This window comes from Muntiacus reevesi, chromosome 3, assembly GCF_963930625.1.
Source record: "Muntiacus reevesi chromosome 3, mMunRee1.1, whole genome shotgun sequence".
Classification (NCBI taxonomy): Eukaryota; Metazoa; Chordata; class Mammalia; order Artiodactyla; family Cervidae; genus Muntiacus; species Muntiacus reevesi.
The window spans coordinates 75,421,052-75,448,772 of record NC_089251.1 but is presented as its reverse complement, the minus strand read 5'-3'; the positions used below and the strand labels follow the sequence as shown (position 1 = coordinate 75,448,772).

At 51.5% G+C, this 27,721-nt stretch overlaps 1 protein-coding gene and 1 long non-coding RNA gene across 4 annotated transcripts in view; one reads left to right on the top strand and one right to left on the bottom strand.

Moving 5' to 3' along the window:
• Positions 1–450: 450 nt before the first annotated feature.
• SIX2 (SIX homeobox 2) lies at positions 451–4,666 on the bottom strand. Of its 2 annotated transcripts, none has more exons than XM_065929347.1 (2): positions 3,842–4,666; positions 451–1,733 (listed from the first exon to the last, which is right to left on the bottom strand). In XM_065929347.1, the coding sequence occupies exons 1-2, from the start codon at positions 4,405–4,407 to the stop codon at positions 1,403–1,405; spliced, it is 897 nt and encodes a 298-aa protein (XP_065785419.1). In that variant the 5' UTR covers positions 4,408–4,666; the 3' UTR covers positions 451–1,402. The 2 variants fall into 2 exon arrangements, with proteins under 2 accessions (XP_065785419.1, XP_065785420.1); XM_065929348.1 differs by having other exon boundaries at positions 3,848–4,666.
• Positions 4,667–5,765: 1,099 nt separating this feature from the next.
• Positions 5,766–27,721, top strand: part of LOC136164421 (uncharacterized) — a 71,796-nt gene continuing 49,840 nt past the window's right edge. Inside the window, exons 1-3 of one of the 2 annotated variants that reach the window (XR_010662350.1) lie at positions 5,766–5,989; positions 6,953–7,019; positions 21,559–22,150. This is a non-coding gene — a long non-coding RNA (uncharacterized lncRNA). Of the gene's footprint in view, positions 5,990–6,952; positions 7,020–21,558; positions 22,151–27,721 lie in introns of those variants that run through there. The other variant, XR_010662351.1, reaches the window with a different exon arrangement.

The window sequence follows — 27,721 nt, the reverse complement described above, 5'->3', positions numbered from 1 at the left end:
AGTGCCTTCCACCTGGTTCTGGGCATTGCGATCACTGCTAAGGAGTCCGCCCTTTAGGAAAACTCCATGGCCCAACTTGTTCCCCAGCCCTGGCATCTTCAAACACAGCACCCACATTCCGCACACAGCCCCTCATTTCCTTCCCCCATCCCCAGGTAAGAGCCAGCTGAGGACACTGCTGGGCTGGTGGGGGCAGAGGAGTCCCCAAGAGCAGTTGCCCCTGCCTCGCTCCTGCGGGGAGCTTCTGGGACAAGAAAAGGGACAGAGGGCTTTGGGGCAGGAGGTTTCAGAGTATTCAGTCCCTTCACTTGGCTATTGATATAGGTTATGTATGTGGGAAGGCATCTCCCAGTTTCCGGGACTTACTGGGCATGGCTGCCCAGAACGGTCCACCCGGGGTGTTGAGTCCCTGTAGGGAAATCAGACACAGCTGCACATCCGGCTGGCAGGCCTTGTGGTATATATCCATATTTATATTTATGATTTCTAATTTTATTATAAAATAAAAGCAGAAATATTTCCCGAAGAACATTCACATGAGGGCATAACAGGGAGATGGCAAGTCCGCAGCTCCGGAGGCACGCTCCGCCTGGAGTCGGGTGGCCACTGTCCGGGGAGGAATAGGAGAGCTTGGCAGGGCCTCACCAAGACAGAGGGGCTGGAGGCAAGGGGGCGTGCAGGGGCTTCTGCTCCTTGGCCCGTTCTCCTTCACTTAAGTTACTGGGCGCAAAGCTGACACCTCGGGGAAGGGCCTCTGGAGAAAGCCCAGGTTCAAAGGCCCTGTTTTTTCTTCGCTCTTTCCCCTCCCACTCCCACCCCAGGAAAGTGAGGAATAGGTGGACCGCACGCAGATGGCCAGGCACAAGGAGAGACACTAAGGGGTACAGTTTTCGAGGAGCAAGAGGCTGGAGGAGAGGAGACAGAAAAAGAGGCAGAGTAACAGAAATCTAGTGAGAGGTGGCAAGTAAGAGGCACAGAGGGAAACATACAGTGAAAAGGGGGAAAGAAGAAGAAGGGAAAGGAGAAAAGAGAAGGGGGGAGGAAGAAGGAACGAGCAAGGAAGGCAAAGAAAGAAAGAGAAGAGAGGGGAGGAGAAGTCAGGGAAAGAGAAAGAGTAGGAGAATGGTGTATAATTTATTCCCTTCCCTGGTTCAAGATCGGTCCCGGCCTCCAAAGGACCTCCAAAGCAACTTGTTGGGAAGAAAAAAAAAAAAAAAAAGTCCCGAACAAAGACTAAACCAGAGAGCCATCCGTCCTACCCGGCCGGCAGTTCTTGCCCGCTCAGCGCGCGGGCCTTTCAGTACCTGGTGGGGCCGCCGGCGCGGGCCGCCCTTCGGACACGGTCCCTCTTGGATCCCCAGCGCCCAGGCCAGAAGGCAAGTGCGTCGAGGCAGGCGGGGCTCTAGGACCCCAGGTCCACGAGGTTGGCCGACATGGGGTTGAGGATGGAGTCCTGCAGGCCGTGGTGGTGCTGCAGAGGGTCCGCGCCGCCTCCGCCCGGCACGGGCACGGGCACGGCGCTGGGGCCCGGAGGGTGGCCCAGGCTGTGCAGGGACGGCAGCCCCGGGGGCGGCGGCGGGCTGAGCAGCAGCGCGGGGCTGGACGACGAGTGGTCTGGCGTCCCCGACGGCGTCTTCTCGTCCTCCGAGCTGCCTAGCACCGACTTGCCGCTGCCGTTCAGCGACGCCGCCAGCGGGTTGTGGCTGTTAGCGTTGGAGTTCTCGCTGTTCTCCCTGCAAGAGCAGGAGCAAAGCAGGGGTCAGGGGGGAAACCGAGGCTGCTCGGCGCAGCGGCGGGAGCCAGAGCCGCGCAGCCTGCGGGTGTTTTCGGTTTCTACCATTTTCTCCTCCAGGTCTGGGCTCTGGTTCTCTTAGTCTCTCCAGACCCGGTTTCTTTCTCTATACTTTCTCCCTGTATCATTTCTGCCTCCCCACCTCTCCTGCTCTTAATCTCAGGAATACCTTTCTGCTCTCCCTGTATCTGCCCTCCCTGCCTGCCCCCGCCGAGTGGCTAACCTTTCTTTTCCAGAGCAGAGGGGCAGAGGAGCAGGGACCAAGAGAAGGTGCCTGGATTTTCAGATCACTCCTGGCTGAAAACAAAGCCAGGGTTTGTTGCGGAGAACTGGGACCAGGAGAGTTAGAACCCTAGCTTCTAGGCTGAGGGTCCACTTGAGGACTTGAAATCTCACAGGTCCTCATCTCCTTTTGCTTTCCTTTGCTTGAGGGAAATCTCTGTCTGAGGGACAGGTTTCCAGAGCTAAGGGTCTTTTCCCTCTAGTTCCAAATGGTCCGGCCGCATTAGAGTTTTCCCTGTGGGGCCTACTGAACGAGGCCCGAAGGGTGCAAAGGTGCCCATTCCCAGGTGGCACAGTGGAAGCTTCAGCTGGGACCTGAGGCTGGGGGTGTGGAGGGTGGCTTCTGAGAGGAGAGACAGGGAAGGTTGCTAATCCTGGCCGAGAATCTCCCACCATACCAGAAACTGACTCTTCTGCCTTCACCTGGGCCTGGCCTGTGCACTTAGCTCTTCAGGATTCTGGATACGTGCCAGTCTGGGTGAAGGGGGGCCTCCACAGGGAGAACCCCCCTCCTGCAGGGTTCTCCATAGGAGAACCCTCCCTCCCTCATCAACAGCCCCTCACCCAGATTTGGAAATCTGAATTCTTAGGTAGATTCTCTGTACTGGCTTTCCAGGGCCTTTTCTTTCTGTTTTCTTTCTGTGGAAGAGAACTTTCCACAAGGCTGGCAGCTGAATCCTTACAACTGTGGATACCCCACCCTCATGGTCTTAGAGACCGGGGTCAGCCGGAAGCCTCTTCCCTACCTCCGATTACACTGTTCAGCACCCCCACTCTGACCGTCCTTCACTCTGGGCTGCACACACCCAGTACCACAGACCCCAGGTGTCTTATTTTGCTGTTACACTCAGGTTGGAGTCTGTTCCCACAGCTTCTCTCCATCTTCTCCTCCAGATTTGGGGTTCTGAGAGGCCAAAGCCACAGGGGCCTCATTGTCAACTGCAAGGCGAGTTCAGGAAGTCCTGGTTTCTCTGAGGACGAGTTGACTCCCAGCCCTTCTGTTGCTTTCAGCTCACCCTAGACCTACCGACCTACCCGCCAGAGAACGTAGAGCCTAAGGAGAGAGGAGCTAAAGGCTTGGCAATCCAGGGAAAGGCTGCTGGGTCCAACAAGGCAGAAAACGGGACATGTGTTTTTCTTCTCCCCGGGAGCTGACACTTCCTCCTCAAGCCTTTTGCCTCTTGGTCCTTTCAATGCGGGATAAAAGGCTTTCCCTATCATCCTCCTTATCCAGACAAGGAAAATTCTTCTAGGCCCCTCTACATCCAGGTTGTATCAGGCAAGTTCTAATCCCGGTCCTGACCCTTAATCACACGGCCTGGTGCTGCTGAGTGAGGCTGACTGAAAGTTCCAGGAAGAGCTGGTGAATTCTCGCACGCAGTCTTAAAACCCGCAACCCCGATAGTCCTCGCCAAACCCCTCAGCCCTCCGACTTTCGGAGAACTATCAGGCTCTGCCTGCGGTACCCGCCCCCCTTGCCTGGAATCCAGGCCTACTGTGTTGCCTTGACCCCGAGGCTCGCTGCTTCTCCACGTTTGCGCACAAGCGACCAGGGAGTGAGTTGACGACTTCCCGATTGCTTTGCCCGCTTTAGACAAATTTCTGATCTCCTGGTCCCCCGAAAGAGCAGTCCGGGTTAGATCAGGCTGCAGCAGGGCCCTGGCTGGGACCAGGGGCCCAGTTCAGACCTCTCCAGGGGCTGAGTGGACGTCCCGGGATCCCCTCTCCCTCGAGCCCTGGGGAAGCTGGTGTGGAAGCTCTACTTACTCGTACCTTTCCTTGGCCTCGGCTGCCCGGTCGCGCTGCCGCCGGTTCTTGAACCAGTTGCTGACCTGCGTGGTGGTGAGCCCCGTGGCCTCCGCCAACTCGCGCTTCTCGCGAGGTGAGGGGTAGGGGTTGTGAGCGTACCACTCGCGCAGCACGCTGCGACTCTTCTCCTTGAAGCAGTAGCTGGTCTCCTCGCCGTCCCAGATGGAGCGCGGCAGTGGAAACTTGCGGCGCACGCGGTACTTGCCCACCGCGCCCAGGGGCCGGCCGCGCAGCTTCTCCGCCTCGATGTAGTGCGCCTTGAGCCACAGTTGCTGCAGCTTGGCGTGGTTGTGCGGCGAGAACTGGTGGCTCTCCAGGATCTTGTAGAGCTCGCGGAAATTGCCGCGGTGGAAGGCCACCACCGCCTTGGCCTTGAGCACGCTTTCATTCTTGTGGAGGTGCTCGCAAGCGGGCAGCGACCACAGGAAGCGGCCCAGCCGCTCGATGTTGCCGCCCTGCTGCAGCACCTCGCACACGCACGCCACTTGCTCCTGCGTGAAGCCGAAGGTGGGTAGCATGGACATGGTGCCGGCTGCTCCCGCGCCCGCCCGCGCGCCCTCAGCGCGCCGCGCGGTCCGGCATGGGCGCCTCCCCGCCGGACCGTCCTGAGCCAAGAGGCGGACTGGGGGCCCCTGGCCTGGCGCTGGCTCCCGGCGAACTCGGAGTCACTGCAGTTCGTCCCCGCGCGGGCCGTGGATCCAGCGCCGCTCCGCGCCCCCGCCGGCCGCGCGCCTCGCCAGCGCCCTCGTCCAAGCCCGGGGGCCGCCCGCGGCGCCGCTCCGCATGCTCCGCGCCCTCCCGCCCGCCCGCCGCTCCCTCGTTCGCTTCTCGCTCTCTCCCTCCCGTCTAGCTTGCTCGCTGCTTTTTTAATAATATTATTCTAAGCGGGCATGAGGCGCTGCGGCCCGAGCCCTGATTGGTCTGGTTATCTGACCCGGGGCCTGCCCGCGCCAGACAATAGTCGGAGTCAAATTATTCGCCATGGAGACGCTGTCAGTCACTGGTAACCCGAGCCCCGGCGGGCCAGGCGGCTCCCCCCGGCCGGCTCCGCTGACAGATCGCCGGGCTCCGCGCAGAGCGGAGGGCGGCCCGAGACAGGAGCCGGAGGCTCTCCAAGAGCCCGGGAGGAGGTGAGGGCCGGGCTGGGGCTGGCGGCGGCGGTGATTGACGGGGCGGGCGCCCAAAGAGCAAGGAAGGTGCTGGATCGGGGTGGGGTGGGGGGGCGGAGAGGAGACGCGCGGAGAAGAAAAGGGGAGGACCATGGTGGGGAGGGAAGAGGGGAGAAGAGAAGGCGGAGGACTGTTTAAGGGGGTGCCGGGAAGAAGGAGACGGGGAGGGGCGGAGGGAGCCCCGAGGGGGAAGAAACTTTGGACAGCTTTTCGCAGGGCCTCTCCGGATGACCTCCTGGGTCATCGCGCCGCTCCTGGGGCCGCTGTTTGCCGGGTGGATTGTGCCCAGGAGCCGACCAGTGGGGTGGAATAGTTTGGATGCTCTCGGGCGCCCCTCAAAGATTTGACTTTTCCTGCTGACAGTGCTCCACCCCCATCCTAGGAGCTCGGGACCCGACCAGTCTACGAGGGAAAGGGGGAGGGAGTAAGAGAGAGAAGTGGGGAAATTTTGGCAGTGGCCACAGGCAGACGCCTGACAATCTACTTCTTGGAGGATCCCGCCTTTCCTTCGTCTCCTAACCGGGCCGGCTGCCCCACGGCCGGTACCGCCCCGCTGAGCGCTCTCTGCTTCTCGCTGGGCGGGGACACAGACTTAACCCCACGGGTCCCACCTCCCGAAATGCGCCCGGCACTTCCGTGCGGCCTCTACGGAAGTTAACTCCGGTGGGCAGCGCCGGTGGTCTGCCCACGGGAAGGCGAGGGCAGGGAATCTTGAATTCGTGGTGCTTCCCCTGTGGGTGGTCGGGGAGGATCGAGTGGAGGCAAGATCCCCCACGTTCTGGCCTCTCAACTCCGACTCGGCTCTGGCCAACTCCAACATGAGAACCGGGTCGCTGAGCTCCGGGATGAGGGGCTTAAAAAGGGAATCTTGCTTTTTTACTTCTTTGTCAGGACACATATGTAAACACGTGCTGCTGGTTCTCTGCGAGAAGGGCAGGCAAGTAGATGGAAGAGGTGGAGTGGAAGAGGAGGGTGTTGTGGCTGTTCCTATGGTTTTGAAAAGCCCCGGGGTTAGATCCTTCACTGAGTGGTCCTTTCCACCTCCGCTTCGCCTGGAAACCGAGTCTCGCTGGCTCCCAGTGTCAGGACCGAAACCAAAACAGCCTGGGCTCGGCATTCAGTTTAGGACTGTGCAGTCTGTGTCTAGGTCACGCTTCTCGGTTCCTACTCCTTTAAATTTACTCGGAGGTTGGTGCTAGGAACACTGGAATGGGGGGTCCAGAACCCCTGGTTCAGGTTTTGACTTTGCTTGGTGTTTTTGAGCAAGGCACCTATTTATTCGTCTAACCCTTGGCAACGTTTCCCAAAGTTCCCTACTCTAGCGTTCTAGCAGTCCTCTGGGGAACTTGCAGGCATGAAAGAGTGGAACCCAAGTCTCCCTAAGACTTTTGCCTCTGGGGGCTTGTCCAGGTGTCCTGAGACCACAGGGTTATCAAAGTATGTTCCAAACCAGTGGCAGGAACAGCTCCCTGCAAAAGTTCAGGTGGCATGTTCAGAGCCTGCATCTGTCTGCTGGGAGGAGCCCTGCTGTGTCCAGGCCACTTTACCCAGAATCTTGTGTGCTGCCACACAAGAGTTCACCTCAGAGTCGGGCTTAGAGGACTCTGGAAAACATGGGGAAATACACATCCCTGGCTGTACTGAGGTCCACAGCCCACTTTACGTATCCCAAGAAAGGGCAACCTACTCTTTCCAAGACCCCTTTCTCAGTCACAGGGTTAACAACTGGTAGGCAGGTCCCAGCTCTGGCCATGGCCGTCTTAAATCTTGGCAGGATCAGGCTGTAGCTGTGGGGGAGCAACCTGGTCTGGTGCAAGCGGGTGGGACTGGGCAGTAACTTCCTGGCATGAGACTCTGGGCCACTTTACAGCCTGCTCCACCTCATTCTCTCCACTACTAGGTGAGGCCGGTGTGATCTGTCAGGTCCCTGTTGCTGGAGTGAGTCTAAGAATACTAACCTTGAAAAGGTGAGTAAACTGCACCCTCAGCCACAGCTTCTACTGGGAATATGCCCCTCAGTGGCCCCTTGGAGCTGCAAGATTGAACTTCCTTTGGGACTGGGTCCTGCCCATGTTCAGCTAAGGCAGATTTTCTGGAGCTTCAGACTTACTACCCCTTCTAGTGTTGATCTCTTTGTGGCCTCTGGGTGCTGAGCCCAAGAGTCAGACCTGCCAGGAGTATACCTGTGGCACCTGCCATCTTGGACAATACAGTGTGTGTCATATGAAGAGTAAGCACAGAAATTCTGTATCACCATCACCCAATGCACGCATATATGTCCATATGCCACTCTCCCTTTCTTCATGTTTGTAGGAAACTGGTTCTAGCAGGTCTGGGCTAAAACCTCTTGCTAACAGTGGCACCTGAGTGCCTGCCCTTAAAAAGTCTACTGAGGTCAGCTAGGGCCTCTTTACACTCTGCATCCCTCCCTGCCAGCCTTTGTCCCACAGGATAGAGCAACTGGCAGGTGTTTGGGTCCTCCAGGACTTGATAGATGCCAGCCTGACCCTAAGACAATCTCAGCCCCAGGTTCCAGTGCTCAGAGCAGCCACTGGAGTGCCTGAGGGTGTCAGATGCCTTGGGTCTACCTCCCCTGCCGCCTCCTGCAACCAATCCAAGGAATCTATGAAATATGCAATCTGTTCCTCCCCTAAGATGCACCTGAGAGTCCTGCAGAAATCGGAGAAGGTCCATGGGTGCAGAAGAGAAAACTTTTGTAGACCTCTGGAAATTTGGGTCTTATTGAAATGTCTCTTTCACCTCCAAGTAGGCTGGGAAATCCCCTGGGATAGACTTTCTGGAAGGGAGCAGCAGGTATGGATGGGTGTTCTTTAATGAGCCCACACTGACCAAATGCCCCTGCCCTGACTCTTGGTCAGGGACAGTCTGGGTCTGGGCACCCACAGATGGCACCCATTGCCCATCCCAGGGGTGGCGCATGGCCCACTCCTGGGACTTTCGGAGAAAGGGAGAAAGCATAGGAACCAGCCTCCCAAGGGCTCCCCTCACTTTGAGTTGGAGCTTTTCGGAAGGAAGGAGGTGCTAAGGAGAGGGAAATGCTAGCTGGATATTTCCAACGACCAGCAGAGAAGGGGCAGGGGTTCGGTGCCAAACCAGAGGACTAGAACTTTTCTCTATTTTTCCAGCCTATACAGACTGCAGAAATCCGCTGGGCAGACAGGGGCCCTTGCGTCGCCCGCCTCAGGCCTTCCCGGCGGTTCTGAATCTCTGGGGCGTCGGGGCTGGGGTTGGGGCTGGGGAAGCAGCGGTGGGCAGGCCGCGGCGGCACTCTCGCCCAGACCTGGCCTCCTGCTTGGGCCTCGCTCTTGTTTCGTTGAAAGCGGGCTCGCATCGCCTCGCCTCCGCCTGCCCTCTGCAACCAAACCCCCTCCACGCCCCGCCGCACCCCACTATTCTCTGTTTTGGCCGACGTTTGGGGCAGGTCAGGGCCCGGGAATTCCGCTCGCAGGAATTCTCCGTTTTTGAAGACGGTTGCCGCGGCGCCCCGAGCCCGGGTGCGGAAGCAGGGCACTGGGCTCCGGGTGGCCGCTCTCGCGAAACAGCGCGAATCGGGGCGTCGCCTGCACCGCACGTGGCTGGCCCGGCCCGGGGCTCCCAGGGCCGGAGCAACAGGATCCAGCGGGGACCGCCGCTGCCCCTCCGCTCTGCCGGCCTTTCTCTCCGGACCCACGCGGCGGCCTGGAGCGCCCTCTCGAGCAAACGGTTTGGAGGCCGCGGGCTCACAGGGGATCTTGCTCAAACGAAAAGAGCGAGAACTTAGAGCTCGGGGCTGGTGTGGAGGCCGGTAAACCCGGGGAATCGGCCCGGGGTGGCGCCAGGGCCGAGTGGGACTTGAGACGGGTCCCCAGGTCCCAGGCGCAGCCCGCCTGCCTACGACACTCGGCCCGGCTCGGGGTTTTCCGTCCCCGCCCGCGGTCCCGGCTCGGTCTCGGAGCCCTTCCTACCCGCGCGGCGCTCCCTCCCAGGCTGGCAGGGGACAGCGGGACCCTTTGCCTGGGAAGGGGTTGCGGGGCGCGGAGCGTCGGGCATCCAGGTGAGGGGGCCAGGTTCTAGGCTTCGGGATAAGAAGCCGCGGAAGTCCGCCGCCGGCTTTCTCCCGCGGAAGCGCGAAGGGCCCGCGTACCCGGCCCTGCCTTGCCGCCGGCTCTGCCTGCGAGCGCCCCCACGCGGGAGGTCCCAGAGTCCCGGTCGGTGGGTCGGTGGGTCCGTGCGCGGTTTCCCGTAGGCCTCTAGCCTAGCCGGGAGAGGTGCCGGGGGAGGGCCGCCGGTTCCTTCCTGCTCACCACCCCCGGCACTAACCGGCCGGTCGCGCGGGCAGACAGGGCACGAGATGTGGGGCGCGGCCGTGCAGCGCGCTCCGTCGGAGACTGACACACACCCGTCCCGGGGCGCACTGAGTTGCCAGGATTTGATCGCATGATCCTTGAGGGACTGTCACTGGCTTATCACCGTCGCATGTGCCCCCTGGAGACTCTGGATCTGCCTGGCACACAGTGGGCGTCCAGGAGATGTTCGAACGGATGCCTGAATGACCAATGGGATTAGACTGTCAGCAACAACTGGGAAGTACCAGGTCAATAAGAAAATGGCCCTCTTCTTCCTCTTTCCTCCCGTGCTTTGCTTCCAGCCTGCTTCTTTCCCTCCCTCCTTTGCAGGGGAAGACTCATGGCGTTCTCCAGCCACAAGTCCTGGGTGCTGTAGCCTCCCAAGGGCTACCTAGAAACTACAGACGCAACGCTGTGCTCTTAGCAATTCAAGATCTAATTGCCTATAGCAGTACCAGGTTCCCCTGGGCTGTAGGAGAGTTTCCCAAGTTGAGCTATTCTCATTTTTGTGGGGCTGCTTCTTTAGTTGCATTTCCTTAGTTACTTTACAAAAATCCTCTGTAGGCAACGTGTATATCAGGTTTCCTGTAAGAAGTGACTTTTTTTTTTTTTTTTCTTTCTTCTTTCCATTACCTGTGAGAAATTCTATCTGAGAGTAGGGATTCCTGGCTTGGCACTTCTCTCTCCTGCAGTATCTATTTTTATTACCATTAATTACAATGCATCAGCCCCACTCATCAGTGATACCCCCTTCCCCTGGCTGGTGACTGCTCTTGGCTCTCCTGACTTGGGTAGCTATGCCTGGGCCAGAGGGCACTCCCACCCAACCATTGAAGGCAGCCACACAGGGCTTTCCAGTAAGTATGCGTTTGAAAAGGGAACCTGGAAAAAGCCACGATTGTTCTTAACTTGGAAATCCAATACTGTATTTTGTTGTCTCTGTGAATTAAGGCTAAAATCCAGGGGCTGTTTCTTTTAGAGGAATGTGTGCTAATTAATTTATGCACAGTACTGTGAGAATGCTTTAATAAAGTAGGTAGAAACAAGATATAGCCCTACCAGGGATGGCACGTAGCTCAGGGAAACCGGTGCATGAGACCACTGCAGAGGGACTAGGTCAATGTCAGCCTGTAATAGATGTCCTGTGGTAGGTAGCACTGTAGCATTCTGTTTTGGGATGACAGGTGTGGGTTGGCCCTCTGGAAATTACCATCTTTGTTCCACCCATTCTAATACAGTTGCACTGTTAGTAAATGCTCTCATATGGGGAAGGTAGGCTGGGTGGGGCAGAGGACATGGGCTTTGGCAGCATACAGGCCTGGGTCCTTGGTCCAGACTCGCCATTTTAGTAAGTCACTCAATCTTGGGACCTTATTTTGCCTATGAGGATAACAACCAGTGCTTGGCACACAAAAAGCATTCACCATTTGCTTATTGAATACAGTTGCACTGGGGACTGGAGATAAAGTTTGTGAACACCTGGTTGACAGTAGATGCTCAGTAATTGAGGCTGTTGTCATTGGGATGATAGGATGGTGTGTTTATGCAATTGCATATGTTCAGGGTGCTTTCAGAAAGCATCTGATTTAAGTGTCTAAAGGCAGATTTAATTTCAACGTGACAAGTGTTATCAAGCCCCCCTCATTTCCCAGACCTGGGCTAGGCATCATGGGAAGTGCTCAGGTGTGTGACAGGAGGTTCTGGAGCAGTTGGAAAGACAGGAGCTTGTACATGAACAACTCCCTTGGTGTCAGCAGTTCACCACCCATGGCAGCCTTGGAGAGTGTGGGCTTTGGTGTCAGGCTATCTGGGTTAAATCCTGCCTCTGCCACTAAGTAACAGTGTGACCAAGGGTAAGCTGTACAGTGTTAATGGAGTCAGTGTCCCAGTCTAGGGGGAATAAAAAGTAGGCGTAACAAACACCTTTACTTTGCTCCCAAAGGTTGGGGAAAAGGAAATGAGCTAAGCATGTGAAAAGACTGGGTCTTGGTTCAGAGAAGAATAAGAGAACTTCAGCTGCCATAATATTTTGCATTATCTTATGGCATTCCTAGGGTTTTCATCTCATTAAGACAGTTCTCAAAGAAAAGATAGCTGCATAAGGGTGTGACATCGCATGTTCCTTTGAGGTTGAGACTGAGGCTTCTCCCCCTGTTGTGTTTGTTCTCAGCCTTGAGTGCAAAGCAAGAACCCACAATGAAAGCTCCTTGGGTGGATGTGAACTGTGTATATGTTACCTAGAGTAAACAAAGCAACTCCTCTCCTCTCTCTAACTCCTTCCTTGTCAGCCCCATGCTCCTTGAGAGAGACAGCCAGGAGTATCTGTTCTAATGTCTTTGATGGGTAGAGTATCTTCTATATAAAAAACAGTATGCTAATGCAGAGTGGGTACCATAATCCTATATACTGGGTAGTATTAGCATTTTCAAAGGAGGAGATAGATAGTTCAGAGGTTAAGCAACTTGACCAAGGTCATACAGCTGATAAGGAGCCTCTGCAATTTCAGTTCTTGAGACCAAAATCCATAAAGCCATAAGCCTTGCTGCCGTTAGTTCGTTTTCAATAGTAAAAGTAATATTAGGAAGCATTGTGCTAACTCACATCATCTCAAAACACCTCCACAAGCCAGGCATAATTACCTGCTCCATTTTGTAGGTGGTGACACTGAGGCTCAGAGACATTAAGTCCAAGTCCAGCAGCTATGGCAGAGCTGAGTTCTTGAATCCAGGCTGTTTGTCTGCAGAGTCTGTGCTCTGACCTGTATCACTGAGTGATACACTGAGTGCTTTTTCATCAAATTCTCCTCTCTTATCCCCAAGCCTTTTTCTCTCTGAGCTCAGGTTCCCCAGGCATTTCCAGCTCTCAGAGGCTAGAGTTCCCTGTAGGTGTCAGGAAGATGGGTCTAAGCTCTAGGAGAAGCCAGCTCTGCCTGCCTCAGGTTTCAGCCTCCAGACCCTGGGGTTTGTGGCCTTTGCTCCCTGAAGCCCCTCCAGGGTAGGAGACCACTGTGACCAGGGCAAACTGTACAGTGATAGTCTTAGCCCCAAGCTGGTAAATTCTGATATGTACTCATGGCCCCCAGAGTGCCTGGGCTGAGTGCAAGCTCAGAAATCGCTCAGACCAACAGAAGAAACAAAAGAATGAATTTCTTACAAGGATTCAGGGCGTGCACATGGATTGAAGGGCAGGGAACACCATTGGCCATAAGCGGGGTGGAACCAGAAACTGGAAAATAGCTATCAAGGCAACACTTTTCCTCCCTCTGGGTGGCAGAAGGGTCTCCTTTCTCTACTTCTGTCTGAGGATCTTTTATCTCTCTGGGAAGAGCAGCTTTCTCTGTTTCTTCTCCTTTTAATACTTCCCTACCTTTTCATGTGTTCCCCTCTTTGGGCACTCAGGAGGCACTCCAAGATCTCTGCCTCTGTTCCTAATTCTAGAGAGAGAGAGAGAGAGAGAGAGAGAGAGAGAGAGAGAGAGAGAGAGAGAGAGAGAGAGAGAGAGAGAGAGAGAGAGAGAGAGAGAGAATGAATCTTATAGGCTTGTCTTCAGTCCAGTGATTCCCACTCCAGTCAGGGATGCTGGGTGGATGGGTGGGTGCTATATATATAGTCCTGGGCAGGACTATATGGCACCATGCCCAATCCCCCAGGACTGTGAGCCATGCCTTGGGAGAATGAAGTGCTTGGAGGGCTACTGCTCTAGTTTGCAATGGAATGCCCACGTCTAGGGCCTGCTACATAGAGGCATTAAACAGATTAGTTCCTTTGTTTCCCTCTTCTCCCTACTCCCCAATGTGGTGCCTTCCCCAGTCCATCCATCATAAATCAGCCAGAGCTTCCAGATTAGAATCTAGATATGATTGTCCTATTCTCATGTTTAAATTCCTCTAATGGCACCCGTTAACCACATGATGAAATGTAGACTCCTTAGCATGGCTTAGGAGACCCTTTGTCATCAGTCTTTGCATGTGTTAGCTTATTTTCCATGTTTTCCAACTCTTTCTGAAGATTTCAGCCATCTGGAGTGATTTCTACCCACTCTTCCACTTCTCTGGTAGACACCCATCACCACCTGCTTATACCTTATTGACCCTGGGCTTGGTCATGAGACAGGCTTGGACTGATGCAATGTAAGTAGATGAGCAGATGCTTCTAGAAATATGGCAGGGTGGCACCAGGACTCTTTCTTCTTTTGCCTGTGTACCCCAGATAGGCGCAGCTCCAGCCCATGTCATGAGATGAAAAAGAAGATGGGACAAAGCCCACCCTGAAGCAGGGTCACAGGCGGCCTGCAATCTACCATGTTTGGTAAAGTTTTGATATTGTTACAAGTTTATTTGGCCAGAATTAATGCCGCCTAGGAAGAGCTTGCAAAATGGACATTGGGCTGCAGGTACAACCATATCTTCCACAGTCAGCCCCTACCCTCTGTTCCCATCATACCCTTTCTTTTTTAAAGTCTAGTCTATCCTGTACACTTCTCAAAGACCCTTCACACTGTCCCAGCAGATGAATGTATAGTGACGCCTTTACAAATCAGTGGCAGACCCCCCCATTAGAGCTGGCATGATCTGGGTTCTTGAAGGTGCTCTTTTGAACTCCTTACTACACATGACTCAATTTTAGATTCCATAAGCTGAGTCTGCTCCATAGTTAATCTATGTAGGCTGAAGTCCCAAAGCATCTAGCCTTTTGGTGTGTTTGAAAACAGAGGTCATGGGGTGTTGCCCATCACACATGTGCCCATGCACCTGCACACACACACACACAGAGGCACACATGTTCATGTCCTGGAGGTGTCCAGGCACAGGAAATCACATGCTGTTGAACACATATTCCTAGTCACGCTGGACACAGTCCTCCAGCATTGACCCTAGAAGTTCAGCTCTTTTCATGGTTAGGTCTGTGATGAGCTATGAAACCAGCAGGTAGTCATCTCCACCCATGGCTGTGCAACTCATACCTCCTCCTCTCTCCTGCTTTCAGCCTCTGATTAATAATTACAGGCGCATTGGAGCTCCTGATTCTCAATAGATTGGTACTACCAGCTGACATATTTCTTCCTCAAAAAATATGCACTGTAACTTTCTACATAGAACATTAATGTAATGTGGATACAAGTGAAATAGGAGTGGGTGAGTGTTCCTTGTATTCAACTGAGGTTATAAGAAAAGGGGAACAGCGGGAGCCAGGGCTAGGACTGGAGCAGACCCGGGAAAAAAGCACTGAGGTTGAGATAAACATAGAGAGCAGATTCAGATTGTGAAGTCCATGAACATTTTATAAAATGAGATTTCCTCATGGGAAAGGCTTAAATTAAACCCACAAAGGTTATTCAGCAATATATTTTGTAGCCTTAGCAGGAGTTTAATTTAGGGTCTTTGTTCAAAGGGTATGTGGAGGAATTTACACACACACACACACACACACACACACACACAAAGACTCAAACAGGAGTGTGCACATACATATAAACAAATGTATATATAGGCAAACACCTATACATACACATATGGACACACAGAACACACATATATTCATGGGAAATGATGAATACACACATTCATGCTCACATGAGGAAGTAATTCTTGAAACCATGTGGACCATCTTACTCTCAATGCAGTTTATATTTCAAGGTTACCCTCAAATCAGACTACCATGAGAATTGGTTCATGATTTGGAGTTTTGAGGGGATAGAGACCTCAATAGAGGGGTAGGAGTTGAAACTAGAAAATATAATTACATTTAGTTACTGAGCTTTTCTCCTTCTAAATAGCGAGCATTCTTAATTAGAAAAATTTGTACACTCAATGCATTATAAACTTTATGGATAGTTAGCACGTGGCTGGAGATGGGGCCAGGCTTAAAGAGTCCATAGTTTCTACTGGGATTTTTTTTTCTAATTTATATTTAATCTGAGATGTTTCCAGAAAGTCAAATGTCACCTATATCAATACTGAAAATGCTGACCAGCGACTCAGTTCAGTTCAATCTCATTCCATTCTAGTCAGTGTAACAAATATACTTCTTTTCCTCAAGTATCAGATCTAAGGAGTATTATTAATAAAAGGACTTCTACTCCATGTCCAACTCTGTGCTAGGCTCTGTGAGGGGGAGAAAAGAAAAGTGAAACTGCTCTGCCTTCTAGAAGTTTATAGATGGGTCGGGCAACAGAACCAATCTGTATGGAGTAGGAGATAACAAGACCACACACCACTACTTATCAGTATGGCTGGGGTGAGGGGGTCAAGATGGAAGAAATACTGCGAGACTGGCTGGAAAAGGAAGGCTTCTTTGAAAAGATCGTCTTGATTTGGACTTTGAACATCAGAGAGAATTAGGATGGAGAGAGGGGCATGAGTGTGATGAACTCGGAAAGTCTCATTGGGTGAGCACGGGGCTCACTGCTTGGATGAATGCTGTCTTCCTGACCCACCTTAGCTAGGAAGGCCTCAGAGGGTTTATGTTCATCACCTATATCCCTCCAGCTCTCCAAAGCGAGAGTGGGATTTCTGGGAAAAGCCAAAATATGTAGAAAAATACAGAATTCTACATATTTTGTACAATAGAATTCTACAATTTTACATGGCCCTATCAAGTGACAGCCATGGATGGCAAATGCAATCATGTTGCAGAAAGGGAGTTGGTGGTCACACTGTAGCCTGAGAATCATGCAGAGCGGGACAAAGCTAATTTGAGGAGCAATGGTTCTCAACCTTGGGGGTCAGAGATCCCACTGGAGATGTGAGGAAAGTCCTCTCTCCAGGGACACGCACATACCCACAAAAGGTGGCGTTCTGTTGCAGGCTGTCACTGTCCTGAGCTCATGCCTGAATCTGTGGTGTGTGCTGGGCAAGGGCTGCTGGTGCACAGCCAACCCTTGGAGGCCTTGTGCCTCCTTGGAGTTTCTATTAATAGCACCCCTTTGGGGTCAAGGACAAAGCTTTCCTCTCCCTTCAAAGCAGCCCTCAGCCTGACAAGCAAAAGAGTGGAAGAATCTTTGCACTCACTGGCTCCATCGCACGGCACGTGAGAAGAGGTCTCCTCATCAAGGGCAAGTACTGTTTTCAGCCTTTAGTAAATATGGGCAATTTCCTCACACACCAATATCCCCCTCATAGCAGTTCAGAGTGAACTGGGTTGAAGAATTTCTCCCAGTAGCACTTGCCCGTGTGTGGTCATGGGCATAGTCCAACATCTAACAAGGTGCCTTGGCCCAGAATAAGCTCCAAAACGGTTTTTGTTAATTCAACAATAATAGCTATATTTTCTTGAATGCTCTTATGTGCAGACAGGAAGCCAAGGGCTTTACAAACAAGATTTCATTGACTTCCCCGACAACTCCTATGAGGTGAATACTTTCAATAGGCCCATCTTACAGATGATAAAGTGCTGTACTTGCGATGCGCGGAAGGTTCAATTAGTGAAGCAAGCAGAGGAGTAGGTTGAACCAAAGTTTGCTTGCAGTCTTGCAGTCTGGGCATGTCACTATGTCCTATGTTACTACTCTGAGTAACATACCTGTTGCTTAATGTTGATACACTGTCCAGGATTTGGCAGGGACCAAAGGGAGGAAGGGGATTTGAAACCCGGCCTGGATGCCAGGCGGGTTAATCGAGGCCCGCACCACTGAGCGCTGTGCAAGGGGACGCTCCCCTCCCCCGTCCTCCCGGCGGGTCCTAGCGGCAACCTGAGCTGGGAAGCAAGGGCGAGCCAGTGCAACACCTTGCTGGTATTTTATTTCAGCGATGGCGGGGGCAGGAGGGAAGGCGTCTCATTGAAAGAACTGGCTCTTTCTGGAATGGAGATTCATTTCCGACTGCCCCCTCCCGAGTCTCCTGAGCTGGCTGATGTCGGAGGGAGGATATTTTCTTAAGGATGAACTGTTCTTGATCGTTTCCTGCCGCAAAGGTCTCCCCCTCAGCAGTCAGGGTGCCTGTTATCTAACACTGCCAGCTGTTTCCAAACATATTCTAATGAAAATAAAGCCCCTCTAGGAAGAGCCCGGGGCTTTCCTGGTGGCTCAGTAGTAAAGAATTTCCCTGCTGGAGACACGGGTTCGATCCCTGGGTCAGGAAGATTCCCCTGTAGAAGGGAATGGCAACCCACTCCAGTGTTGTTGCCTGGAGAATCCCTTGGACAGAGGAACCTGGCAGGCTACAGTCCACCTGGTCGCAGAGTCAAACAGACTGAGCGACTAAACAAGTATCAGTAACAAGGAAGCACCCGAGATTTGAGAGGTAAGAACAGGTAGGGTGTGCTACCCACTCCCCCGCGCATGGTGGGAGGGCTGAGAAGCATTTGATTCAGTTCAGGACAGATTTTCTTGAGTGTGTGGAAGTGGGCTGACCACTTAAGTTTGGGACGATGATGCCAGACTTTTGTGTAGGATCCCGTCTTTAAGTAGTCAGTTTGTGAAAATTCGAACTAATGGGTCCAGGGGACAGCATTCAAGGTGTCTGTGAACTTGGGTGGGGAAAAAATTGCATCTTCATTTTGACTAACCTCTAGCCAACGTTTAGCAACTCCTCCAAGAATGCAGGCATCAACAATGGCAGTACTGGGCAATACTGGTGACTTTTTAATTCATTTATTTTTAATTGAAGGATAATTGCTTTACAATGTTGTGTTGGTTTCTGCCCGATGTCGATAGGAATCTGCCATGGGGATACATGTGTCCCCTCCCTCTTGAACCTCCCTCCCACCTCCCACCCCCGTTCCATCCCTCTCTCTTGTCACAGAGTGCTGGGTGGAGCTCCCTGTGTCATATAGCAAATCCCATGACTTCTTCACTGGCAGAAACCACAGATATTTTTCTGTCATAGTTGGTGTGTGTGTGCATGCTAAGTTGCTTCAGTTGTGTCCAACTCTTTGTGACCCCATGGACTGTAGCCTGCCAGGCTTCTTTGTCCATGGGGTTCTCCAGGCAAGACTACTGGAGTGGGTTGCCATTTCCTTTGCCAGAGACCTTGAAATACTTATGCTCATCAGTACTTTGGAATTATGGTACTGATCAGACCTACTGCTAGATCTTGCAATTCAAAATGTTTAGGACTTCTCTGGTGGTAGGGTGAATAAGAATCTGCCTGCCAATAGAGGGGACATGGGTTCGATTCTTGGTTCAGGAAGATCCCACATTCCACGAATCAACTAATCCTGTGAGCTATAACTACTCAGTCTGCATGCTGCAACTACTGAAGTCTCTGCGCCTAGATCCTGTGTTTTGCAACAGGAGCAGCCACTGCAATAAGCCAGTGCAATGCCGAGTGGGCCTGCCTGCTGCAACTAGAGAAAGCCTTAGCAGCAATGAATGAAGATCCAGTGCAACCAAGAAAGAAAAAACATTAATAAAGACACACATACTTTATCACTTTAAAAATTATTTTTATAATTATACTTCAATATGATTGGTTTTCTTTGCAATCATGAGTATTTTGTGTTAGAAAATATTATTCTGAGAAAGAATGTGTATTACTCACCAGATGCCACAGACACAAAAACTGGCCCCGTGTGAAACTGATGTATATTTAGGGATCCTCCTTTCAGTACAGAGTTTCGGCAGTTTTGAGGAAGAGTTACTTCTTCATCTTTCGTTTGTTCAGAGAGGGCCTTGCCAGATATCAGGGAGAAAGAGGAACAACCTGGGGAACCTTAACAAGTTTTGGTATGTTTGGGCCTCAACTTTCCATCTATAAAATGGGGTGGCCAAAGCCACCAACAGGAGGTGCTCTTTCCTCATTGCTGACTAATTAGGAGGTTGGCAGAGCCCTTTGAGCTTCAGGCGCCTGGATTTGAAAAGCCTGGATGCAGAGCCTGGCACCGTGGCTTCACAAAGTCAGCTGGACCCTGTGCCCTTCCTGCATGCCAGGTTGAAAGGAGATTTTTTTGTTTTTTCATTTGGGATCCAAGATGCTGAGTCATTGGCCAGACCAGAAGAGTAGTTTTTGTTATAAAACAGCCCAAGAGGCCTATTCCTTAACCCCTGCCCAGAAAACTAGGTAGGCCTCAACCCTGTTTTGGTTCTGAGGGACTGCTTCCAGGAAAACTCTGCAGAGGGTGTGGGTCTGGGTGGGGCTTAATGGAACCAGTTCTAGGGGGAAAGCCCAGGTTTCAGAGTTTCCTAGGGGTGAGGCCAAGGCAGGCACTTGTCCTGGGGTTGCCTCGCATTTACTTTGTCTAGAGTCTACGTTATTCCTAAAGTCTTGTGCGCTCAGCAACAGGCTCCCTCTTGGGGACTCTGATAGGGAAGACAGTTCCCATTTGTGATGCCCTAATAAGCAGAGGGTGGGGGAGATAAGACAGGCCCAGTAGGTATAGCAGACCTCCCAGAAGAGTTTAGGTGTGTGCCCAGGCAGGCCAGGAGGAGAGGCCTGGGGGGAGCAGAGTGTGCTAAGTGGAGGAGCAGATGGTTGGCAAAGACTCAGAAGGCACAGATGAAGGCGTGCTAGGGAGGGGTGTCAGCCTGAGCACAGAGCACGAGGGGTTTTGACTAGTGGTGGTGAGGGGCACTATGGTATAAGATTAACTTGGATTCAAGTGAAAGGCAAATATTGGAGCCGCATAGGGTATGGGAGGGAGGACTGGATATTCACTGAAGTTGTTTTGAGCAGGAGAGTTGATTCTGGTTGTGTTGCAGGCTTGCCAAGAAGGGCAGGACTCCAGGTTTCTGCATCCAGGCCCTAACTTATTCCTGAGTTATGGCTCTCTGATCTTTCTAAAAGGGGCTTCCCAGGCGGTGCTAGTGGTAAAGAATCTGCCTGCCAATGCAGGAGACACAGGAGATGTGGGTTCACTCCCTGGGTTGAGAAGATCCCCTGCAGGAGGGCATGGCAACCCGCGCCAGTATTCTTGCCTGGAGAATCCCTTGGGCAGAAGAGTCTGGCAGGCTACAGTCCATAGGGCTGCAAAGAGTCAGACATGACTGAAGTAACTTAGCAGGCACACATCTTTCTAAATGTAGCAACCTTACATCCATCCGTTGACTAATTATCCACACATCCAATAATTACTCATCCATCCACTTATTTATCCACTCATTCTCATATCCTCTGCCTTCCTCCCATCTCCCCTCATTAGTCCAGAGATTGTGTTCTCGGCTGTATTTCTGGTTTCTAGAGTAGTTCCTGGCACATAGTAGGTCCTCAAAAAGTATTTTTGAACAAATTTGCCCCCTGAACATTCACTAACAGTTCACATTTTGCATAGGATGTTTCTCCTCCTAGAACATTGAGTCCTTTTGTCCCTGCTTATCCCTGGAGCCACATCTGATTTTTTTGTTGTTGTTGTTAAAGATGAATCCTTATTTATATGTTTTAAAAAATATTCATTTTTGGTTGCCTGGGATCTTAGTTTCAACCTGCAGGATCTTGATCTTTGTTGTTTGCCCCGGATCTTAGTTGAAACACACAGGATCTTCAATCTTTGTTGTGACTTGTGGGATCTTTAATTGCATCATGTGGGATCTAGTTCCCTGACCAGGGATCGAACCTGGGTTCCCTGTATTGGGAGCAGGGAGTCTGCCTCTGGACCGCCAAGGAAGTCCCACATCTGCTTATTTGGACGCTCTGCTATTCCAACAGAGTCTGAGAGTCCCTTTCTCCTCTAGTGTAGCCAAGCACCCTGAACTGCTTGAAAGAAGACCTGGGTGCTGCACTCAGATCCACAGAGACAGGGTACACAGCCTCAGACATTACCATTCCTCCTCTTTCCTGGGCAGAAAGATGAGATGAGCTTGGGCAAGGAGAATTTTGAGATTCTCCAGATCCTAATGGGCTATGATTTTACAACTCTAACTCATCCCACTGTAGGGCAAGTGAAACCTTGCTAAAAACTGCTTGAATTCAGTCAAAGGGAGGTTTCCCCAGAGTCAGTGATTTAAGGTACATTTCTTGGCAACAGAGATGCCCTAGTGGAACGGCTAACCATTCCTCAGCCCTAGGAATCAATTGTCTTCTGATAGTCCCACTATGAATGCATTTACCCCCTTCATCATTGGGAGGATCCAGCAGTGCCCAGAAAGGGACTTAATTACTCTGAGATTACGTTACTTTCCTGATTAAGTCACTTAATAAATGACCACATCAAGTAGCCTGAAGCGAGGCATTTCCTGAGAGGACCTAAATTACTTTTAATTTTCAGGGCTGTGTGTTTTCCTTTTGCAGCCTGGAGCGGTAGTGCCCAGCTTGCCATCTGAGAAACATTTCTTCAAGGTGTCAAAAGGACGTGTCATGCATTTGGAATGAGAACTAAATTAAAAGGCCATGCAACACATCGTTATATAAATACTGGAGCTGTTTCCAGTATAAACTACCCATTTGGCAGTCTTTTCTTGAGCAGAAACAACGTGTAGTGGGACACTTGCTTGACATTTACATCCCTACCAGCACATACATAAACAAGTATACACACGTGTACATATATGCATAGGCATACACGCGCACAGTCAGGAAGGGATGGGCAGGGCTCCTGGAACACCACATATCAATTAGCCACCTGGATTTTGCTGCTGCAGAAAGGAGGGAAGATCAGTGACCGCTAACTTAGCACTTCTAGTTTTCATGCCTGTTCTGAGAATGGCCCTGGTACTCTGGTCTCCTTGCCTCTTGAGAGAGAGACTTGATTTCTATCATGAACTCATATAACATGTTCTATTCCTTACAGAGTGAAGTAAGCCAGAAAGATAAAGACCAATACAGTATGCTAATGCATATATATGGAATTTTAAAAGATGGTAACGATAACCTTATATGCAAAACAGAAAAAGAGACACAGATGTACAGAACAGACTTTTAGACGCTGTGGGAGAAGGCGAGGGTGGGATGTTCAGAGAGAACAGCATTGAAACAAGTATACTATCAAGGGTGAAATAGACCACCAGCCCAGGTTGGATGCATGAGACAAGTGCTCAGGGCTGGTGCACTGGGAAGACCCAGAGGGATGGGATGAAGAGGGAGGCGGGAGGGGGGATTGGGATGGGGAACACATGTAAATCCATGGCTGATTCATGTCAATGTATGGCAAAAACCACTACAATATTGTAAAGTAATTAGCCTCCAACTAATAAAAATAAATGGAAGAAAAAATGTTCTATTCCTTAACTCAGGGCTTCCCAGGTAGCGCCAGTGGTAAAGAACCTGCCTGCCAATGCAGAAGATGTAAGAGACTTGGGTTCCATCACTGGATTGGGAAGATCCCCTGGAGAAGGGATGACAACCAACTCTAGTATTCTTTCCTGGAGAAGCCCATGGACAGAGGAGCCTGGTGGGCTACATTCCATGGGGTCACAAAGAGTCAAACATGACTGAAGCAACTTAGTATATGCACGTGCATATGCACATACACACACACATTCCTTAACTCAGAGGTGAGCAGAAACTTTAAGTGATTTCATCCAACTGCCTCAATTTTAAAATGAGGGGAACTTTCCTGGTGGCCCAGTGGCTAGGACTCTGTGCTCCCAACGCAGGGGGCCTGGGTTTGATCCCTGGTCAGGGAACTAGTTCCCACGTGTCGCAACTAAAAATTGTGCAGGTTGCAACTAAGACCCAACACAGCCAAATAAATAAATATTTTTTTAAAAAATAGAAAAATTGAGGAAACTAGTGCCCAGAGAGGTCTGGGGACTTGCCCAGAGACACACAGCCAGAAGGAGCCAGAGTCAGGATAAGGACTGAGGTTTCTTGGTTGGTTGTTCCACATAGCCCTGCTCTCTGAGGGTATCATTTACATTAGTGAGCAGAGTGGCTGTCATTGTCATTCTGCTTCTGCTCTGCCTGGAAGCTGGGCTGATAGGCAGCCTCCACCAGCCCCCTCCACTGCCCACCCCTGGCTGGTGTCGTCCCACCCCAGCCTCAGCTACACAGCAAGAATACTCTGGTAGCTAGTTCTCCCCAAATACACCCCCACCCCACTTCTCTGCCCTGAACCTCGCCTTGCAGAATTCATGCCCCGGGGTAGTCTTTCCAGCACTGAATCTGGGCTGGCCCTTTTAAGCACTAGAGTCAATGGAAGTAACGCAGTGTAGCTTCGGGGTCCGGCCATTGACAGCTTTGCAGCTTTCTGTCTTGGACTCTGGAGACACATTATCTGGAGAAAGCGGCTATGGTGTAAGAAGTCCACTGCTGTGAGACCACCATGCTGTGAGGGAGCCCAAGTAGCCCCATAGCAAGAGTGTGTGGAGGTGTCCTCAAGCTGTTCCTACCGTCTGGGCCTGGATGCCTGACACAGGCATGGCTGGTTGAGCCTTGAGATGACTGCAGCTCCTGCTACCACCTGAAGGCCATCGCAGGAGAGACCCAAAGGAAATGCTTCCCTGCTGAGCCCAGAAACATGAGGAATGGAAACAAACTGTTGTTTGAAGCCACTGCGTTTTGGCGGTGGTTTGTTATGTGGCAATAGATAAAAGGAACTAAAAGGTACGGGCAGAGACACGTGTCAGGGTTTCTTCCAGCTCTGCCAGCTCCTCGTTAGGGCCTCCTTCACCTCATCCCCTCTGTCCAGTCTCCCTCTCCCTTGCTCTGAAGTTATTCCACCTTAGACAAGTCATAAGGCAGATAATTGAGAGCAGGCTGCCTTGGCCATTGATTTTACCCCAGGGAGAACTAGCACTGTGGCCAGCTGAGAGGTCCCAGCTGCTCACAGCATGCTCTGACGCTCTGGGCTGGGGAGAAGCTGTGGGCTTCCCTTCTGTCTCATGAATTAAGACAGCATTTTCAGTACCTGACCGCAGCTCTCAGATATTTGAACGTTCCAATTTGTAGTCTTTGTCTAGCCTTGAACGTGGCTGTTGTTTGTTTTTCATTGAGAAGTGTCACCTTTTTGTCCAGTTAAACTCTCACGGGGCAAGATAGCCCATAGCCAGCCCTTCCAAGACAAATGAGGGTGAAAGAACTCAACTGTCAACCCACGAATGAGCAAACTTCCAGGAAGAGAGAAAACTCCCAAGCACTCTTGGGCTTTTCCCCCAGACTCAGTAATATGCTTAATCAATCTCTTTCTGGCCCCATGGGACTGAGGGCCCATCTGGGGTGAATGGACCAGAGGTTGATGCTTAATCAATCTCTTTCTGGCCCCATGGGACTGAGGGCCCATCTGGGGTGAATGGACCAGAGGTTGAGCTCCAGAAAGCCTGGGTGTAGGGGTGAGAGGGCAAGGTGGCTTTTCAGAAAACTACACCCAAACAAAACGATTTATGGGCACCCAGTGTTGCCAGAAAGCTCTGGGTGCTTTCTCATCATGTAATTTACTGAAACTCTCTAAGATCCGAGAGCTCCGTCTCTCTCTAGCACCTGGAGATCTATCATCTCTTGCCCATGGAGAGACTAAGGCTCAGAAGGGGGACTCCACTGGGGACTTCAGATCCTGAGAAGGACTTCCCCATCCCCATGTCACCTGTGCGGCTGCCTGATTTAGCAAATAAAAAGACGGGACACTCAGTTAAATTTGAATTTCAGATTAACAACAAATGCTTTTTAGTATAAGTACACCCCATGCATTACTTGGGATAGTGAAAGTTGTTTGGTCGTGTCGGACTCTTTGCGACCCCATGGACTAGATGGTCCATGGAATTCTCCAGGCCAGAATACTGGAGTGGGTAGCCTTTCCCTCCTCCAGCTGATCTTCCTGACCCAGGAATTGAACCAGGGTCTTCTGCATTGCAGGCAGATTCTTTACCAACTGAGCTACCAGGGAAGGCCCATTACTTGGGATATAACTATGTTAATCAATGATTCAATGTTACTTGAAATTACTCAGATTTAGCTTGAGTAGCTCTTCTTTTACCTGGAAATTCTGATTTATGGGGCTGTAGGTATTTCTTCATTTGAATAAAGAGGTCTGCTGCAGAGGAAAGTATGTTTACAAGTTATTGATTTAGATTAATCCCCTTGATTATTTTCCAAGAAAACCCAGGGAAGAAAAGTGACTTTTCCAGCTCCCCCAGGGAGCCAGCCCTGAGCCAGGCTGAAAGCTTCGTTCCAATGTTACCGTCTCAATGAGCCTGTCCCTGATTGCCCATTCAAGATTGTAGACCCACCTGGTGGGAATCTTCCTTGTTATATTTTTCCTCCATATTATCTGTTTTATTTACTTCTTTTCTAGTCTCTTTCTGCCTACTAGAGTGTAAGCTCCCTGATGGCACAGATCTCATCTGTGTCTTTCATATCTGTATTCCCACGTCTGTGTCCTCAAGGGCCTGGCGGTTTGTCGGTTTGCAGGAAACATTGGTTGAATTGGATGAATGAGGGAATCTGAGACTCCTGGCTTACAGTCAGATGCTGTCCTTCTGAGGCCGTCTGCTTTCCCTGTCATCTCCTTGCGGCCCTGCAGCCTTCTTGGAGCCAGGGAATTTATGCAACAGCTGCTTCTGGGGGATGCATGAGGATGCATGTTGGGGTGGGCTTGGGGAGGGCAGTATTTTAAGCTGTGCTCTGAAATCCCAGGCACTCCTGCCGTCCTGCTGGGTATCAGCAGGTGCTGGTGTCAGGCAGGAGAGTGAGCAGAAGGACTCCCAGGAGGGGCAAAGGGTGTGACTAGTACGCCGAGGGGGCGCTCTCTGCAATGACGAGAGCTTAGCCCAGAACATTGCCTTTTCCCAACAGCGCTGCTTTCTGCTCAGAATAGAGAGGCAGAGGTATTCTGGAAAGAGGTCTGGACTAAAGTAACCCAATGTGGCAGAGTACCTGTCTCTGCTCCCCCGGTTACTGCCTACTGAGGGGTGGAGGATGATGGGAAACTGGCCTTTCCATCTCATGCTTCCAAATCACTGCTGACCTGACACCCTCACAGGTGGGGGTGCTGATCCCTGTCCCTCAGCCTCCTTGGCTCGATTCCGAGCACCACCCTGTCATCTGCCCCATGGAACTTCACTGGCCACTGAACCTGGATGAAGGTTCGTCTCACTGAGCTATCTCACAGCCACGTGGAATGGATGGGTCAGGAAAAGAACTGCACCACACCCCATTCCCCCACCCCCCCACATTACCGAAGATATATCTCAAAGCACCAGTCCAACTGGGGCAAATGTCTTGTTTCAGAAAGATAGTGTCAAACACCTCTGTCAAGTCTTTGACTTTGTGAAAATAATAAAATAGATTCTGGAGGAGAGAAGAAAGAGAATTACATATAACTGGAGCACAAGAGACCTTTGAGGTCTTGTGATCAGACCCCACTTACTGATAAAAAAATGAAGATGCAAGAGGCTGGGTGGGATGGGCCCGGTTCCTCTCATCACCCTGAAGAGGAGGGGGTGGGGGTGATGAACTAGACCCAGACTCCCTTTCCATCTTGCTACCCTCACACATCTAGAAGTGAATGCTGTTGGGTGACTCTGGGTCTCAAGGGGTCTATCGTTTGGAGAGTTAAACAGCACCGAGGGGCTTAGCCCTGAGGGATTTTTCCAGTAGTCATGGATGTGAGAATTGGACTATAAAGAAAGCTGAGTGCTGAAGAATTGATGCTTTTGAACTGTGGTGTTGGAGAAGACTCTTCAGAGTCCTTTGGACTGCAAGGAGATCAAACCAGTCAATCCTAAAGGAAATCAGTCTTGAATATTCATTGGAAGGACTGATGCTGAAACGGAAGCTCCAATACTTTGACCACCTGATGGAAAGAACTGACTCATTAGAAAAGACCCTGATGCTGGGAAAGATTGAAGGCGGGAGGAGAAGGGGGCGACAGAGCATGAGATGGTTGGATGGCATCACTGACTTGATGGACATGAGCTTGAGCAAGCTCTGGGAGTTGGTGATGGACAGGGAAGCCTGGCATGCTGCGTCCATAGGGTTGCAAAGAGTCGGACATGACTGAGCGACTGAACTGAACTGAGGGGCTTAGAGTCTTCAAAACAGGAACTCTCTAGGGTTTCTGGTGCTGGTTTCTCCAGGCAAGGAAAGAAGGCAGAGCCTTGTTGCAACAGTGGCTGTGGGCTGTGGGATTTATTTGCTCTTTTGCCATGACCTTGAGCAGATCTTGTTAAAGAATGAGATCCTTGGCTTCCAGGAGCTTCCGTCCTTAACTTGATGGGTGGGTGTGGGGTTTTGGGTAAGCTGCTTGCATGTGAGAGGGAATGAGGGATCAGGGAGCCGGGAGCAAAGTCAAGGAGGGCCACTGGGAGGGACAGGATCCAGGAACCTTCCTCCACAAGTAGGGTTGGGGGTTGGAGAGGGGGAGGAGCTTGCCCAGGGTTCCACAGCTAGAGATTCCCCACACTCTCTCTTGACCTCCCCTCCTGGACTCAGCAAACAGGAGAGCAGCATCTTCCTTTTACTGAGTCCCTGTGAAGGCCGGCAGCAGTGCTAAGCACATATTGGCTTATGTACAATTCCA